Source organism: Tamandua tetradactyla, chromosome 7 (assembly GCF_023851605.1).
Source record: "Tamandua tetradactyla isolate mTamTet1 chromosome 7, mTamTet1.pri, whole genome shotgun sequence".
Lineage (NCBI taxonomy): Eukaryota > Metazoa > Chordata > Mammalia > Pilosa > Myrmecophagidae > Tamandua > Tamandua tetradactyla.
In genome coordinates, this window is record NC_135333.1 from 33,783,567 (window position 1) to 33,798,456 (window position 14,890).

General features: G+C 38.1%; 2 protein-coding genes and 1 pseudogene across 4 annotated transcripts in view; all 3 read right to left on the minus strand.

Moving 5' to 3' along the window:
• The window catches only part of SLC25A17 (solute carrier family 25 member 17), a 107,053-nt gene extending 96,383 nt beyond the window's left edge, over positions 1-10,670 (minus strand). The window contains exon 1 of the mRNA XM_077168956.1: positions 10,448-10,670. Within this exon, the coding sequence (XP_077025071.1) occupies positions 10,448-10,501 (54 nt within the window). The 5' untranslated portion in view covers positions 10,502-10,670. The remainder of the gene's footprint in view (positions 1-10,447) is intronic.
• Positions 1,894-9,393, minus strand: LOC143689545 (PSME3-interacting protein pseudogene; annotated as a pseudogene).
• Positions 10,671-13,986: 3,316 nt separating the features above from the next.
• Positions 13,987-14,890, minus strand: part of ST13 (ST13 Hsp70 interacting protein) — a 29,753-nt gene continuing 28,849 nt past the window's right edge. For all 3 annotated transcript variants that reach the window (XM_077168953.1, XM_077168952.1, XM_077168954.1), the window contains one exon: positions 13,987-14,849. In XM_077168953.1, coding sequence (XP_077025068.1) covers positions 14,721-14,849 — 129 coding nt within the window. In that variant the 3' untranslated portion in view covers positions 13,987-14,720. The remainder of the gene's footprint in view (positions 14,850-14,890) is intronic.

Here is a 14,890-nt window from a genome sequence, read left to right on the forward strand (position 1 = left end):
TTACAATTTTCAGCTTTTATGAGGTGCACTGTTATGAACATTTTTGCATATGTTTTTTAGTAAATATATGTATTTCTGCTGTGTAAACTTAGGAATGGGATTGCTGGGTCATTAAGGTAAGTATGTGTTCAGCTCAAGTATATATTGCCAGTTTTCTAAAACAATACCACTTTATCATGCCTACCTAGAGTCTATGAGAGTTATGGTAAATGATGTTATGACCAGAGGTCATAAACCTCCCCTGGACATTCTTTTGGATCCTCAGATTCCTCATCATCATTTGGTATTATGAGTTTTTTTTAGATTTAGCCATTCTGTTGGGTACTGAGGAATACCATATAGCTGATTTTTATTCACATATCTCTGGGGTTTGGATTTTAATGGTCTTAATAGACAGAAAAAATGAAGGACCACCATCCCTTCCATAAAGTTAAGACCTTCTTGAAATAGTATAGACTTAATGACATTATAGATTAGGAAAAAATGTGTCTATAGGGAAAGGGGGGAGGACTAGTTTTGTTTCATTTTTTCCAAAGTTTAGATTCTTAAACTAGATCCTTAATTTAAAACAAAAACAAAGACAAAACAAATATTTGCCGGCACAGAAGAGGTCTGAAAAGAGATGGAAGATTTCTTGTCACCAGTTCCTTCTCTATCAATGTATACTAGTTCGACTGGATGGAGGGAGGAGAGGGAAAAGACAAGAGTAAAGAAAACTTCGTGACGAAAGATGAGTGTTAAGTGACAAACCCAGAGATGAGGTTTATAATTTTTACTTAGTCACACAACATCAAAAATTGGTAGTTTTGGAGGAGGGCTCCATTTCATCACTGGGGCAGTTTCTTGCCCTGCATGCTCCACAGTGCAGTGTAAACAAACGATAACTGCCCTTAACTTATTTGTGCTGTTGGGAAAGAGAAAACAGAAAAAAGTAAGAAAGCAGTAAAACCCAAATCTGTATTTATCTGGCCAGGCTATTTTTAGTAGAATTTCTGGTGGGCATCCCATGTCTGTGGCAGACAGATTTGGTTTAATGTACTGGGATGGAAAAAGACACGAAACACATACCTAAGCCACAGTTTTTACATTGGGTTAGAAATTTCATGGTTGTGCTGGTTTGAAAGGGAGTATACCCCCTAAGAAAAGCCATGTTTTAATATAAATCCCATTTCATAAAGGCAGAATAATCTCTATTCAATGCACTGTGTGTTTGAAACTGTAATGAGATCATCTCCCTGAATGATGTGATTAGGTAAGAATGGTTGTTAAACTGGATTAGGGGATGATATGTCTCCCTCCACCCATTTGAGTGGGTCTTGATTAGTTTCTGAAGTCCTATAAAAGAGGAAACATTTTGGATAAAGAGATTCAGAGAGCAGAGCAGAATGACATAGCCACGAGAAGCAGAGAGTCCACCAGCCAGTGACCTTTGGAGATGAAGAGAGAAAACGCCTCGTGGGGAGCTTCATGAAACAGGAAGCCAGGAGAGAAAGCAAGCAGATGACGCTGTATTCGCCATGTGTCCTTCCAGCTGAGAGATAAGCCCTGACTGTGTTCGCCACATGCCTTCCACTTGAGAGAGAAATCCTGGACTTCATCGGCCTTCTCGAACCAAGGTATCTTTCCCTGGATGCCTTTGATTTGACATTTCTATAGACTTGTTTTAATTGGGACATTTTCTCGGCCTTAGAACGTAAACTAGCAACTCATTAAATTTCCCTTGTTAAAAGCCATTCTGTTTCTGGTATATTGCATTCTGGCAGCTGGCAAACTAGAACAATGGTATACACAGAAAAGTAACAAAGCAGTTTTATTTGCAGGAGGTAATGCTCATAGGCAGAATGAACTGTCAACCCATTCTTTGGCAGGAACTCCTGTTATAAAACAAAGGCACTAGGTGGCCTTGAGGAAGGGTTTGTTTTGGAAGATGGAGGAGATAATCTTTCCAGGTTGCCTTCTCTGCCAGAGCTGAACTCAGAGTCACTGGCCAGCTTGGCAGGATGCCAACGCAGACTGCAGTGGAGGGACAATGGATGGAAACATACAGGATAGAGCTTCTTGACTTTTCTCATCTGGGCCAGGGTCTGGTCTTAGTCTTTTTACCCAGTTGTCACTCTGAGCTCTTATGCTTTGCAGCTCTTGCCAACAGCTTTGCCTATAAGAAGTTGGTTTCTATGGGTTTCATAGCCAGTTTCTTTACTACTTTCTTCTTGTTTTCTGGAGAAATTCCAACCTTGTTGAGATTACATCTTTATACTTTCAGTTCTTTTTGCTCTTTTTTTGTTTCTTTTTTATTAGTTTCTGCTGCAAAGAAATTTCACCAAGGAAGTTAGTCTCATCTTCAACTAAGCCTATTACCACATTTCTGAATTTGAACTGCTTGGCCTCCTGCTCTTGCTGCTTCCAATCTTTCTGTTCCTGTAAACTTTCACATAGATACCAAGGGTCATAAAACTCCTCCTCTGAACATTCTTCTGAATTCTCAGGTTTTCAACTCTTTCCCATTTTTCTTGCCTCCTTTTTTGTGCCATTCATCTAGTTCTGCCTCAGAAACAAACTTTTTTTAATGCAATTTTATTGAGATATATTCACATACCATAGAATCATGTAAAGTATACAACTGATGGCTCACAGTACTGTCATATAGTTATGCTTCCACCACCACAATCAATTTTAGAACATTTTCATTAATCAAAAAAAAATGAAAATGAACACCCCAAAACATCCCATTTCCAGGGCTCTCCGGCATCGAGCTTAATAAACTATTTGGCTGTACACACTGACTACTCCTTGAATTCTTTCCTGTGACTGAGTAACCCAGCAGCAGCCAACCCATCTGAAGCCAAATGACCCCCACCTGAATGAGACGTCTACAGAGAAGGTTAGAACCAAATGACCCCTACCTGAGTGAGTCATCTATGGAGAAAGGTGAAGCTAACCGACCCACCCAAATGTACTACCTACCACCAGGTACTGCCCTAGAGAGAAGGGGGACAGAAGTGAAGCAAATCAATATAAGCTGATGGTCCCAATATTAGGGGCTTCTCGCCCTTCATCTTTCTTTATTTGCAAGAATGCCCACATTCTCCTTTCTCTGCATATGTACTTACTTACCTACTTGCTCTAAAATAAAAAAATAAAAAAAAATCAAGTATCATGCTTTGTAAATACAAAACAGTGTTTTAGTTGGCTTAACAACTTTAACAACCAAGTCACCAAATTTGTCCATTTCCAAATGCTAATTCACCCTTGAAGGATGAAAAACAGAAGAATGCAATGTCAGTTCCAAAGTCAATTTCCAGAGTCCAGAAATGGTTGAGTCACAGAAATACTATTGAATCAGTGTAAACCATCTCCTGATGGGAGTATATGGCACTACTGGGCAGAAAGATTAAAAAAAACTAAACTAAACTAAAAAACTAAGGGACATGCTCAGTGGTTGATTCTGAGTTAATGACATTCCAAAGATTGAAAGCCACTTACGAGGACTTTATTACACTAAATCTCACACATATACATAAAAAATACACAAGTTAAACAAAAAAGACCTAAAAGATAGCACACCTAAGTGTCTAATGGAAAGAGCATGGATTCTGGGAAAAAACAAACTTTGGTTCAGGTCCCAGCTACAGTTTATAATGTGTAGCAAATGACTTCAACTATCCATGCCTCAGTTTTTCATTTGTAAAATTAGGTTGATATCTGAATGTCAAGTTTGAGTGAGAAGAGAGAATTAAATTATGGAAAGCACTTAGCACTGTGCCAGGCATACAGCTGGCACTCAAGAAATACTTAGCACTGTGCCAGGCATACAGCTGGCACTCAAGAAATGTTGGTTATTAAATAACCTTCTTATAACAGCTTTTATTTCTAGGATTCAATGTTAACCAAGAGCCCTAAATTAGTAATGGTTACTAAGGTTCCTTCCAAATGAGTAATCATTCCTTAGCAAATAGTAAAGAACAACAGCTCTTTCTGAAGGAGCCTCAAGGAAAAGGAGGCATAATAGGGTAAAATACTACAAAGTAGAATCAAATAAGAATGGAAAAACTGCCCATAGACTAAATCATTAGGAAGTCAGTGAAGACCTTTGGAAGAGCAGTTATAGTGGTCAAAGCACAGGGAGGAGGAGAGACAGTCAAGTATATTCTTTAAAGAAACAGCATAAAAGGAAGGAGAAAGAGCAGTAGCTCAGCCCACACAGATATAGTTTATGATGGGACAGGATGAAGGGAAGTAGACAATGGAGTAAAGTTAAAGCTAAAGGAAAGAGTTAAAAATTAATGAGGCAAAGGCCCAGAAAATAAATGGAGGAAAGGGGAGGTAAGGATCAAAAATGAAGACTAGTGCCTCTGTTTCTCCTCTGAGATCAGGAGAACGTAGGGAGTATGGGCCCAAGCGTAGTCTATTTTGAAACTGGAAAAAATGAAAAAGCGAGAAAGCTCATCCGAAGTCACCTCTATTTTACCTAGACAGTAAACTGTGAGATCATCTGCTAAAAGTGGAGGGAATGGGTACAACTGGTGATATCAGAAAAGAAAAATTTCAATTCTATTGAATTTAAAAAGCTCAGTATGAATGTTCTATTTACAAGAATATACCCCAAAAAGAAATGAACTCTTATGATCTTCCTACAACATTCCAGGCATTGTGTTAGGTGGTCCACAAATGTTGCCACATTTATTTCTAATGTGAACCTAGTAAATAAGGAGCTACTGTTCCTGTTTACAGTTCAAAATATTCAGGTTCTGAAAGAAAAGATAAATTATCTGTGATGACACTAATACTTAGGTTTTACTCAAACTCTTTTTCAGCTATCACAACATATTTTCTTCTTAAAAAAATAAAAATCATTCAAGACTGTAATTTCATTTATCCTTTTTCTGACTCAGGCATAAAGAAGCATAAGAAAGTTACAAAAATAATTCCAAAAATATTTCATAAGAACAGTTAAGATTAAAGAGAACTGAACTTAGAAGTTTTATTAAGAAATCAAGATATATTTTGGATGGTTGGTAGTGAGGCAATGAAGCCCTATAGAATAAAAGCTATATAATAATTCAGTCCTAATTTATTGGAAGCCTAAATGAAATAAAACAGAAATCTAGGAATGGGGAGTAAAGACAATTCAATAAAGATTTAATGTCTAATAACTTCCTTTTAAGGTTTCTAATCCAAAGGAACATAATACCCTCAGATGTATGCAAAAATTTCTACAGTAATTGTATGAGAATCTGAGCAACTAGATTAAAACTCTGGGTGTGAACAAGCCAGTTGTGGAAATGAAAACCTTTAAAAAGAAATGAACATCTAAACTGTTGTTAGAACGGTGGTTTAAATTTCTCCTGAAAGAGTTAGTGGCCATGAGCTTCCAATTTGGTCATACTACGTGTCCTCTTAATATTTACTATTTTTTGATTATCTTAGGCCATTCAGAGCCTAGTTTTGAATTAAACAATAGAATGGGAAGAATGGACAAAAAGTATGGCGAAGAATACACAAAGGGAGGCAGTCAGACATAGTTGCATATGAAAAGAGTAGCAGAGGGGAGACTTAGGTTCCAGACCCAAGCCAACAACCAACTAAAAGTCACTTAACACCTGTGTGTTCCTATTTTTCTCTCTGAATATGCAAATAAAGTTAGTTGTCTAAGAGCCTCATAATAACCCATGAGGTAAGCACTATTATTATTATTCCCACTTTACAGATGAGGAAAGTGAGGCAAAGAGAGGCTGAGAGATGTGCCCAAAGTCACACAGATGGTTAGTGGCAGAGCTGGGATTTGAATTCTGGTTCCCGAGTGCACACACTTAAATACAAAGCTTACATACGAAGTTGTTAGTAGATGTGAAAGGGGCTGAGAGATTAAGGACTTCTAAGTGCTAGATATTATTACACTTAACACTACATTAACTAACTTAAGATGCACAGAAAATCAGAAAACGTAGTCATTGACAGTGATTAGTAGCTTTCATTTACTTGGTCCCTATTATATGCTACAGAGTATAAAAGCTGCTTTACTTTATTTTATTAATATTCAAAACAACCCTGGAAGGTTATTGATATTTTAAAAATGAGAATGAGAGTTAACTGAACTGAATCTGGAAATACAGGGGTTTTTTTCCTGCTCTGTTGACTCAATGGATGACATTAGGAAAGTCAATGAAGCAACCTGAGTTTCTTTATAATGGGGTTGTAGGAGGCCACAATAACATTTACAAAGCACTAAATGTTTAAAATACTGAAGAGCTAGAAACAATATAAATGTCCATAAATAAATTAGGTAATACTCATACATGGATTATGATATATTAAAAACAATTTTTTTAAAGACTTTTAAAAGACATGATGTAGTGTATATCTGAAGTTTTTGGCTATCGAGACCCATTCCTTTATCCTAAATTTTCCTCTGGGGAATAATCTGTTCCCATTCTGTACAGTCTTGGTGTCTACCTTCCATTACAAGAGATGAAGAGGTCCTCGAAGTTTCATAAGCTAAAAAGGCCCTGAAGGTTCCTTCTGCCAGACCGTTCTTTTACCACCTGTTGCAGTAAAAGGGTAGGCACATGACCTTAAGCACTGCTGATAGAGACTCTCCCTGGACTTTGAATCTTGAGCAGAATACTGTATGGGCAGAATAAACAGAGAAAGAATTCACTTATTCCAGTGGTGGTGCCTAACAGACTATCCAGTGATTGCTTCAGAAATCTTTTTGGAGCCAGCTGTTTCCAGTCTACTCCAAGTTCTTCAGCCTCTCCACTGATCTGGGGAGTTCTTCAGAGTCTTTCAATAAACTTCCCCTTTGTTTAAATTATCCAGTCTGTGTTTTTAGCCTGTAACTAAAGAATCCTAACTGATACACATAGGAAAATGCTTTATATCTCAAATAAAAAACAAACAGCATATGAAACTCTTTGATACCAGCTATATAAATATGTATATATATTTGTAAATGCTTTATTTGTTTATAAATACAGAGAGAATACAGAATGAGGAAGATATGACCACATCTGATAAACTCAAACTTCTTTGCAAAGCATATGAGACTCTCCAACCTCTCCTCTATTCCTCTCCCACCCTTTATACCTATGTTGAACTATTTTAAGTTCCCTGAATGCTGATTCACACACACATTAGGGGCTCTGAAAATAAGACTGGTCCTTAACATGTCAACCCTGGGAGATCTTCCCATTACCTTCAAAGGTGCAACTCACTAATTCCTGCTTGGTGCCACCAAGAGCTTCTTGAGGACAGGGACTATGTCATCAAATTTTATATCCAGAAGGCCTCACACAGTGCATCAGCAAGTTCCTCTACTTGGTTTCTACTTCTAAAAGGCAGGGACTGGGTCTGTAGGGTAAAAACCCACTGTAGTGCTAAATTCATCAGCTATGAAATCAGACATCTGGGCCTAGTTTTCTCTGTTGATACCAGCTGGAGAAAAATGCTCAGAATGAGCCTTCTAACAGTGCTGAAGGTAGGTGTTCTGTGCCCTGAGTCACAAAGCTAAGATAGTGGGGGTGGGAGGATAAAGGAGGACTCGCTCATATTTCACATGATCAGACTATTTTAATAGTAAGCAAGTGTTTAATGACATGTAATTCTTTTAAAACATGAATTATGCTGATAAGAAAAACCAAAAGATTTTAAATAAACAATAAAGGAAAAAAGAAGACTCCCGAAAGTTACGAATTATGAGCATTACAATTCCAAAGTCTGTTTCAGTTTCTAAACCACTCTATGCAACTCCAACAAACTGTACATTTCAAATTCTAGATAAAGAAAAGCCCTTTTATACCATGTACATTTCTACAAATGAAATCTAACTTACAAAGGTAATTTAATAAGAACCAAAAATATAAAATTATTAAATTAAAATTCTGAGAATCTTTATATATGAGGCTATTAATATATCCTATAATAGTCATCAATTGGAGATACAGTATTCTCCTGAAATAGTGTAATTCTCATTTTGAGACTCTCAAGAAGATTATAGTCAATTATTCCAAGGTATGCCCCAAACACTCAAAATACTAATTTGTCTATTTTAATTTTTAACCAGTGTGGGTATATACATACAAAACCCCAGAAAAGGAAGTGAATAAGGAAATAAGAAATGTTAACTCAAAAAGGTTGTAAATCAACATCTTATACAATGATCCAACAATCCTTTGGGTAGAAGCAAATATTCTAGGCACTCTTGAGTTTAAACCAAGGTCACACTGCTGGCAGGAGGCACAGCCAGGTTTCTAACCCAGGCTGCCTGGTTCAAAGTCAGGTACTCTTAACCACTATGCTGAGCTGACTCTCCATAATCATCTCTAAAATTTGGTTGACTGCCATGCTTAGGATATGTAATTAAACACCAGTCATTACCATTAACACTAATGCCATTTCTCTCATTAGCAGCATTTTTTTGGGTAGTGAATTTTTTTCCTCTGGTAGCTACCAAAACAAAGTAGGACCCATGTTGTGTGATATAACCTCAATAAAGAGGTTTGCAAAAAGATTTTGAGAATCACTCTTCAATGTGATAGTTCAAAGGAATAACAAAGCAATTTCTCATTCAGTTAGGTATGTGCTAGGAACAGTACTGCCTGGAGAGAAAGAGAAAAAAAATTATTCTTAAGAGCTAACATAGCTTATAGAAGAAAGAAAAACTAGAGCAAATTCAGGTTGCATCACTTCAAGCAGAGCTTTAACAGAGAAAATAGGTGACAAGAACCAGGAGAGAAAAAAATAGAAAAGTCCTTGTAGATTATCATATCACGAAAGTGATTGATTCATTTAGTAAAACCTGAAGAGCCTTTAATAGGCATGAAGTCTCTGAGATGGGAACTTGCACAAAACGTGCTCTAGGCTGGGTATTTAAACAAGGGATACCTCTGTCCCCAGTCACTTTGTATGGCAGGGGTCAGAACACTATGGCCTGCAGACCTGTTTTGGCAAATAGCAATTTTTTTTGCCCACTTGTTCACGTGTTTGTTGCGTAAGGCTGCTCTTCACACTACCATGGCAGCATTGAGTGGCTATGACAGAGCCCTTAGCCACAGTAAAAAATGTTTACCCTCTAGCCCTTTACAAAAAGTTTGCCAACCTCTCTTTTTTTCACAGCACTTACTATCTAAAATTATTTTTTTGTTTTACTCATTTATCGTTTGACTCTCTCACTAGAATGCAAACTTTATGAAGAAAAAGTTCTCCATATTCCTAGCATCTGAACAATGTGTGACACACAGAAAGTAGTTAATAATGGTATTCAATTAATGAATGACATGAACAGGAGGAAAAGAGGACACTCATTCCTTATCTTCTCTTTTTCTCTTAGACACACTCTAATCACCCTACCATTCCACCAAAACTGGTGTTCTCAAGGTCACTAATGACCTCCATATGGTGTTAAAGCCTCACACGATTTGGTCCCTTGAAACTTAGCTGCTTCCCTTGTTTAAATACCCAACATAGAGCACCTTTTGTGCAAGCTCCCATCTCAGAGACTTCATGCCTATTAAAGGCTCTTCAGGTTTTACTAAATCAATCAATCACTTTCGTGAACTATCATGTCATTTAATTCTCACGACCCTGTGAGGTAGGTATCATTACTTCCCACTTTATAGACTAGGTAAACTGAGGTTTACAGGCCACCTAGCTAGCAAATAATGGAACCCAAATCAGTCTACACAAAACAGAATTTTCAACGAAGTTTATGGGTGTCAAAAGGATAGAACTTAGTGAAGTTCCTCTTAAGTCAGAGTGATTCCAAGTGCTAAAGGTGTGGGTTGACATCTACTGAAAGATATGAGATATATGATAAGAGAACCAGAATAGGTTACTCAAGCCAAGAATGGAAAGTTTCTAAGAAAAGGGAGGGGTGTGTTGACCGTGTCAAAAAGAAGGGAGACATCTGAAAGCCCAAGAACCAAATGCCTACCTTATAGTAAACCACACCTATAGGTAGATTTAAAAACAAACAAAAAAAAAACTATCTTCCTTTTCTAGAGATATTATACTAGGCACTGTCACTTGCCTGTGCTGTCCGTGAAAAGAGATTTAGCTAAGTACTTGATTAAGCAACACAGCTTCACACCCAGAATTCTCCTCTCACAGTGAGGTAAAGTTTGTGTGCACTGGAGGTGGGGTAGCGGGATGAATGGTCTTAAAACTTTAGGAGGTAAAGAAAACATTAATTATCTTCTTCCCGACTCCCCTCTGGGTATCTGTGACCCCGGTTGTCCATATCCCAGAAACCCTCAGAGGCCAGAAACGGTGGCCAGGGACGGTGGGAAAGTTTCAGCCCGCATACCAAACATATTAGCAACTTTCCCGTTCCATAATCACGACAGGAGACCCCACAGGTTCTCCCTCCCATCCCCAATCCATATATTACAGGATTGGCCCCAGAGAAGCCCCACACCCGCGACGGCTAGGGCGTGTGACCCCGCCTCACCACGGCTCCGGCAACAGCGTGGACCAGGTTTTCGTAGGACAGCACGGAGGCCATTGGAACAGCTCCTGACGTGAACCTAAGCACACTTTTCCCACAAGCGCGGCCGGCAGTGTGAGGAAAGAATCAGAGTCCGAGAGTGGGTGTCACAAACTCCGCCCTCAGGCCCAACCCCCTCCACCGGGGCAACTACTTCCGGGTTATAGGATACGCCGCGCCTTCCGACTACCGGCGAGAGTCACTGGAGGGGCGGGAGAAGCGGGTACGGCGGGCCTGGAAACGCTCTTGGAGCTGATTGGCCCCCGGGACTCGTGCGGGGTTAGCGCGAGCCCTTCAGCAGTGCTGGCGGGGACCTGACCCTATCTCGCCGCGCTGTGGAACGAGAAAGCGGATACCCGGGCTCCTAGAGTTGACGGGAGTTTCCACGCTTTTCCCGGACCTGGCCAGTCAAGCTTCACACTTCCTAAGGAGTTGTGGTACACTTGAGATCTCAGAAATGCTAGATGGCCTCCTTTCCACACTTCCCTCTGACATGTGGGAACTTACAAGATAAGATCCCAATTTTATTACCTGTGACCTAACTTATCTTTCCTATCTCTATTTTGAACCAAGAGGAATGTTGGTTGGGGAGAGTTCTTGTGCAAAACCCTGGGGTGCAAGAGCAAAAGAGCCTAAGTGTGAGCCCAAAATGATCAGCTGCTGGGGAAGAGGCTCATATTAGAAAGCAACAAGTCATTTAACTTTTCTTCGTGAAATGTTAAAACCAACAACCCCAGTTACTGTGAGAGTTACAGAAAATAATTTACATAAATGTACTTTACTGAATGGGAAAAAATCTTTCCCACGTTGTAAAGTGAACTAAAATACATAGTGAAGCCACGAATTCTAACCCAGGTCGTATTGAGACACACCAGTGTATACTACATTTTATACGACACACTAGTGTATACTACATTTCGCGATGTTCTTCATGGACTCTTTCATCACATCTTTCCTGGGGCACGGAACTCTTTGCCAAAGGTTCAGTACCAGCAAGTCCACTTTACTAATACCCTTAGTGACAATCCTTGAGTGCGTAATATTTGCCAGGTTCAATGAATGTTTTATTCCCATTATCACATCTAATCCTCTCTCAAGGGCCCTAATAATGTTCACATGGCCATGTTCCGAAAATTTGGAATAACTTTTTTTTTTTTTAACATGGGCAGGCACCGGGAACCTGGGTCTCCAGCAGGGCAGGCAAGAACTCTGCCACTGAGACACCATTGCCCGCCCCTCCCACCTTTTTAAAAATTTGCATAACATTTTAACCACCACTGTTAAGATCTCTTCCCACTTTAACTTACGGATGCTGTTGCAGTGAACACGGGGCAAAGGAAAGATGAGTTGGGGATACTGAGTTGGGTTTAGTGGTATACTATTTACACATATGATTAAAGTTATTGCTGGGTGTCCAGGTGGAAGAATGGCATCCTGGAATACTCCCACCACACCCTACATCACTCTTTGTACCGGAATGTAGACAGAAGCTGGTCAACTGTAAGCAGAAAACTAAATTCTCATTAAGTCAAACTGTAAGCTTAGGAAAGACAGTGGATCATGCGGGATACACAAACTCACCACATGATTACTTCTTTCAATGATGATTGCACACAACAGGATTTATCAGAATTCCTATTTTGTAGGGCATCTGCTATCCTGTAGCAGACATGTACATCTGTATAAATTCTTACTTTTGGGGTGGGATCACTATCAGAAAACATTTTGTTCAACTATTTAAAGATGAACTATCTCTTCTACTGAAAACATGGCAAAGTCATTGTCATACAATGTAACGAAAAATAGCAGCAAAAACTGTAGGAACTAGAAGTACTAGTTATTAAATGGAATTGTGATATTTCATATTTCATCAAAATCTAAACTATTCACTTCCTGTTTCTAAACTTATACCTAATTTAGTATTCATACTTATATATCTTTTCGTTAAAATTGGCCCTCAATATATAACATGAGGACCAAAACAAACCTTGGTCTATCCAGATAATCAATACATAAAAGAACATTAACAGCATTTTGTATACATCCATGTCACAGGTGCAAAACGAATTAAAGCACTGTTAGCAAAGAAAATTACATTTCTGGTTTAGAAATAATTTTCAATGAATATGATACATTTTGTATTCGAGGAACTTAAAAGTCTAAAAGCACAGGATACATTTTCAGGATATTAAGTTTTACTGTTACCCATTTATGGCAATATTTGCAATGTTAGAAAGTAATAGGTAATGCATAATTAAGTAACCCAAATAAATAATCCAGAAGCTATGGTCTTCTAGAGTTATTTACATATTGCAATGGAAATTCTGAGCAAGGAGAACACACATTGAACACTGGCCAGTACAAAAGCAGGTTTATATGCTGAATATTTCTGAAGGGCTTAAAAAGCACGCTCAAGCAGCATACAGCATTTCTGTTTTGTGTAAAAACAAAGGGTAAGATCTGTCCAAGGGGATTTAGTTACTAATAAGTAAAGAACAATGTCATAATAATGTGGCACTTCAGCAGCGATTCATAGGTAATGGTATGCCCCAACTCATCTGCTCTTCAAATATCTATGTGCTTGGAGCCACAGCTTCCTAAGTACCCTGCATTATTTAAAATAGTTAATAATTATCATTTATTTTGAAAGATTAAAAAGAGAACTAGAACAAAAAATAAGCTATTTCACAAATGTACTCCATAGAATTTACTTCACTGCTCTTACTATTCTGATTATTCAAGTGAAATGAAGAGGGTATCATCCCTTCAAGTAAATTTTAAATACCAGCATTTTATATGGGAAGACAGGTAGAAACCTACAATTTCCACTTATTCTTGAAAATAAGGATTTATGTACAAAAGAAAAGAATTTATCATTTTTCCTCATAGAGAGGAGAAAATATTAGAGGAGGAGGTATGGTTGCACTATTTGAGGAGTTGAATAGGAGAAAAACAAATCCTTCTCAGTGCCAAGAATTCCACAAGGAAGAGTAATCACGTATTTCATCTATTTTATAATTCATACTGGATTAAGTTAGGTTCCCCATTTATGCATATTTATGCATTCAAACCTCATATACTTGAATATACAAAGATAAGTAATACAAGAAGGATAAAACTCCAATAGCAATAGGGAATTGCTAAGCATAAAACCAAATCCCTCCTTGCCAACATCTTTTGATGACACAAGATTACATGAAAGTGGAAATCCAATGTATTAAATACACTATTTCTTAGCCAAGTAAGAAACCACAGCTGTTATAGGTATTACCCTAATTGCCATATGTATCATATTAAATTAAGCCCAGCATTAAATATGCTTTGTACAATTATGCTGTGAATGATGGTAGCAGTAATGATGTCAGTGAAAAAGATCCACAGTCCAAGAGTAATAAGGGGAAAGAATGTGAAAAACAAGGAGAAAGCAGGCATAGAGCTGGTCATCTTCTGACTAGGAGAGGTAATTTTAAACCCAAGAACATAAAAAGAAAAGTACTCCCATATTTTCCCTGTATGGAAATAATATGAAACATTTATTTTATATATTGGACAAGAACAAAACTAAGTAATCCAACTCTCCTGCAGCATTACAAAAATCACCCTTCACCACAGTGTAAGATTTAAATGCAACCTGCACAAAGGCTCATGTTACATAAAAAGTAATGATCGCTGACCCCCAAGTACTGCCAGTTCCTACCCATGTCCTGTTGCGGTACTGGTGGTCCTAACAGTTTTACTGTCGAAATAAATCATTTTTTTAAAATAAAGCATTTGAAAGTACAAGTCAAAATGCCTCTGTAACCATATCTCCAATTCCAACTTTATCTATTTAAATGAGCTGTATTTGCCCCGCACAAAACTAGAGCAATAAATCTTCCGTATGTAAGTATCCTCCTTACCCAACCAACTCAAGGAAAATCAAAATGATTAGTAAAGAAAAATGCAGGACTTAATACACCCTTTTAATCTGTTTTAAATATTTTCAAGTGCTTAACACTTCAAAAAGTGTTAAAGTTTGTGATTCCTAATAGGAAAATACCATCCAAATGAATACCCTAATGGCAAACCACTGTAAAATATGTCAGCTGCATTTGGGACAAAGGGGTAGGGATGATCTTCAAAACACCCCAGGTTTCTCAATGAGAAGGTCAGAGGTACACTGGTTTGTATTATTGCGACATCCATTAAGTGATTTAGGTTGCTTTTCCTTCAGCAGGCTTTATTTGTCAAAAGGGCATTATGCTTGACCTCCAAATTTGGCTGACAATTTACTGATGAGATTCATAACCTTTGGGTTGCTCTGATATTTTGACATATTTGCTGGGTTCTGGGCCACATCCTGGAAAGCCACCATAACTTCTGGATCCTGAAAGAAAGGTTTTTTTTTAAATTAGTATTGAAGGAGTG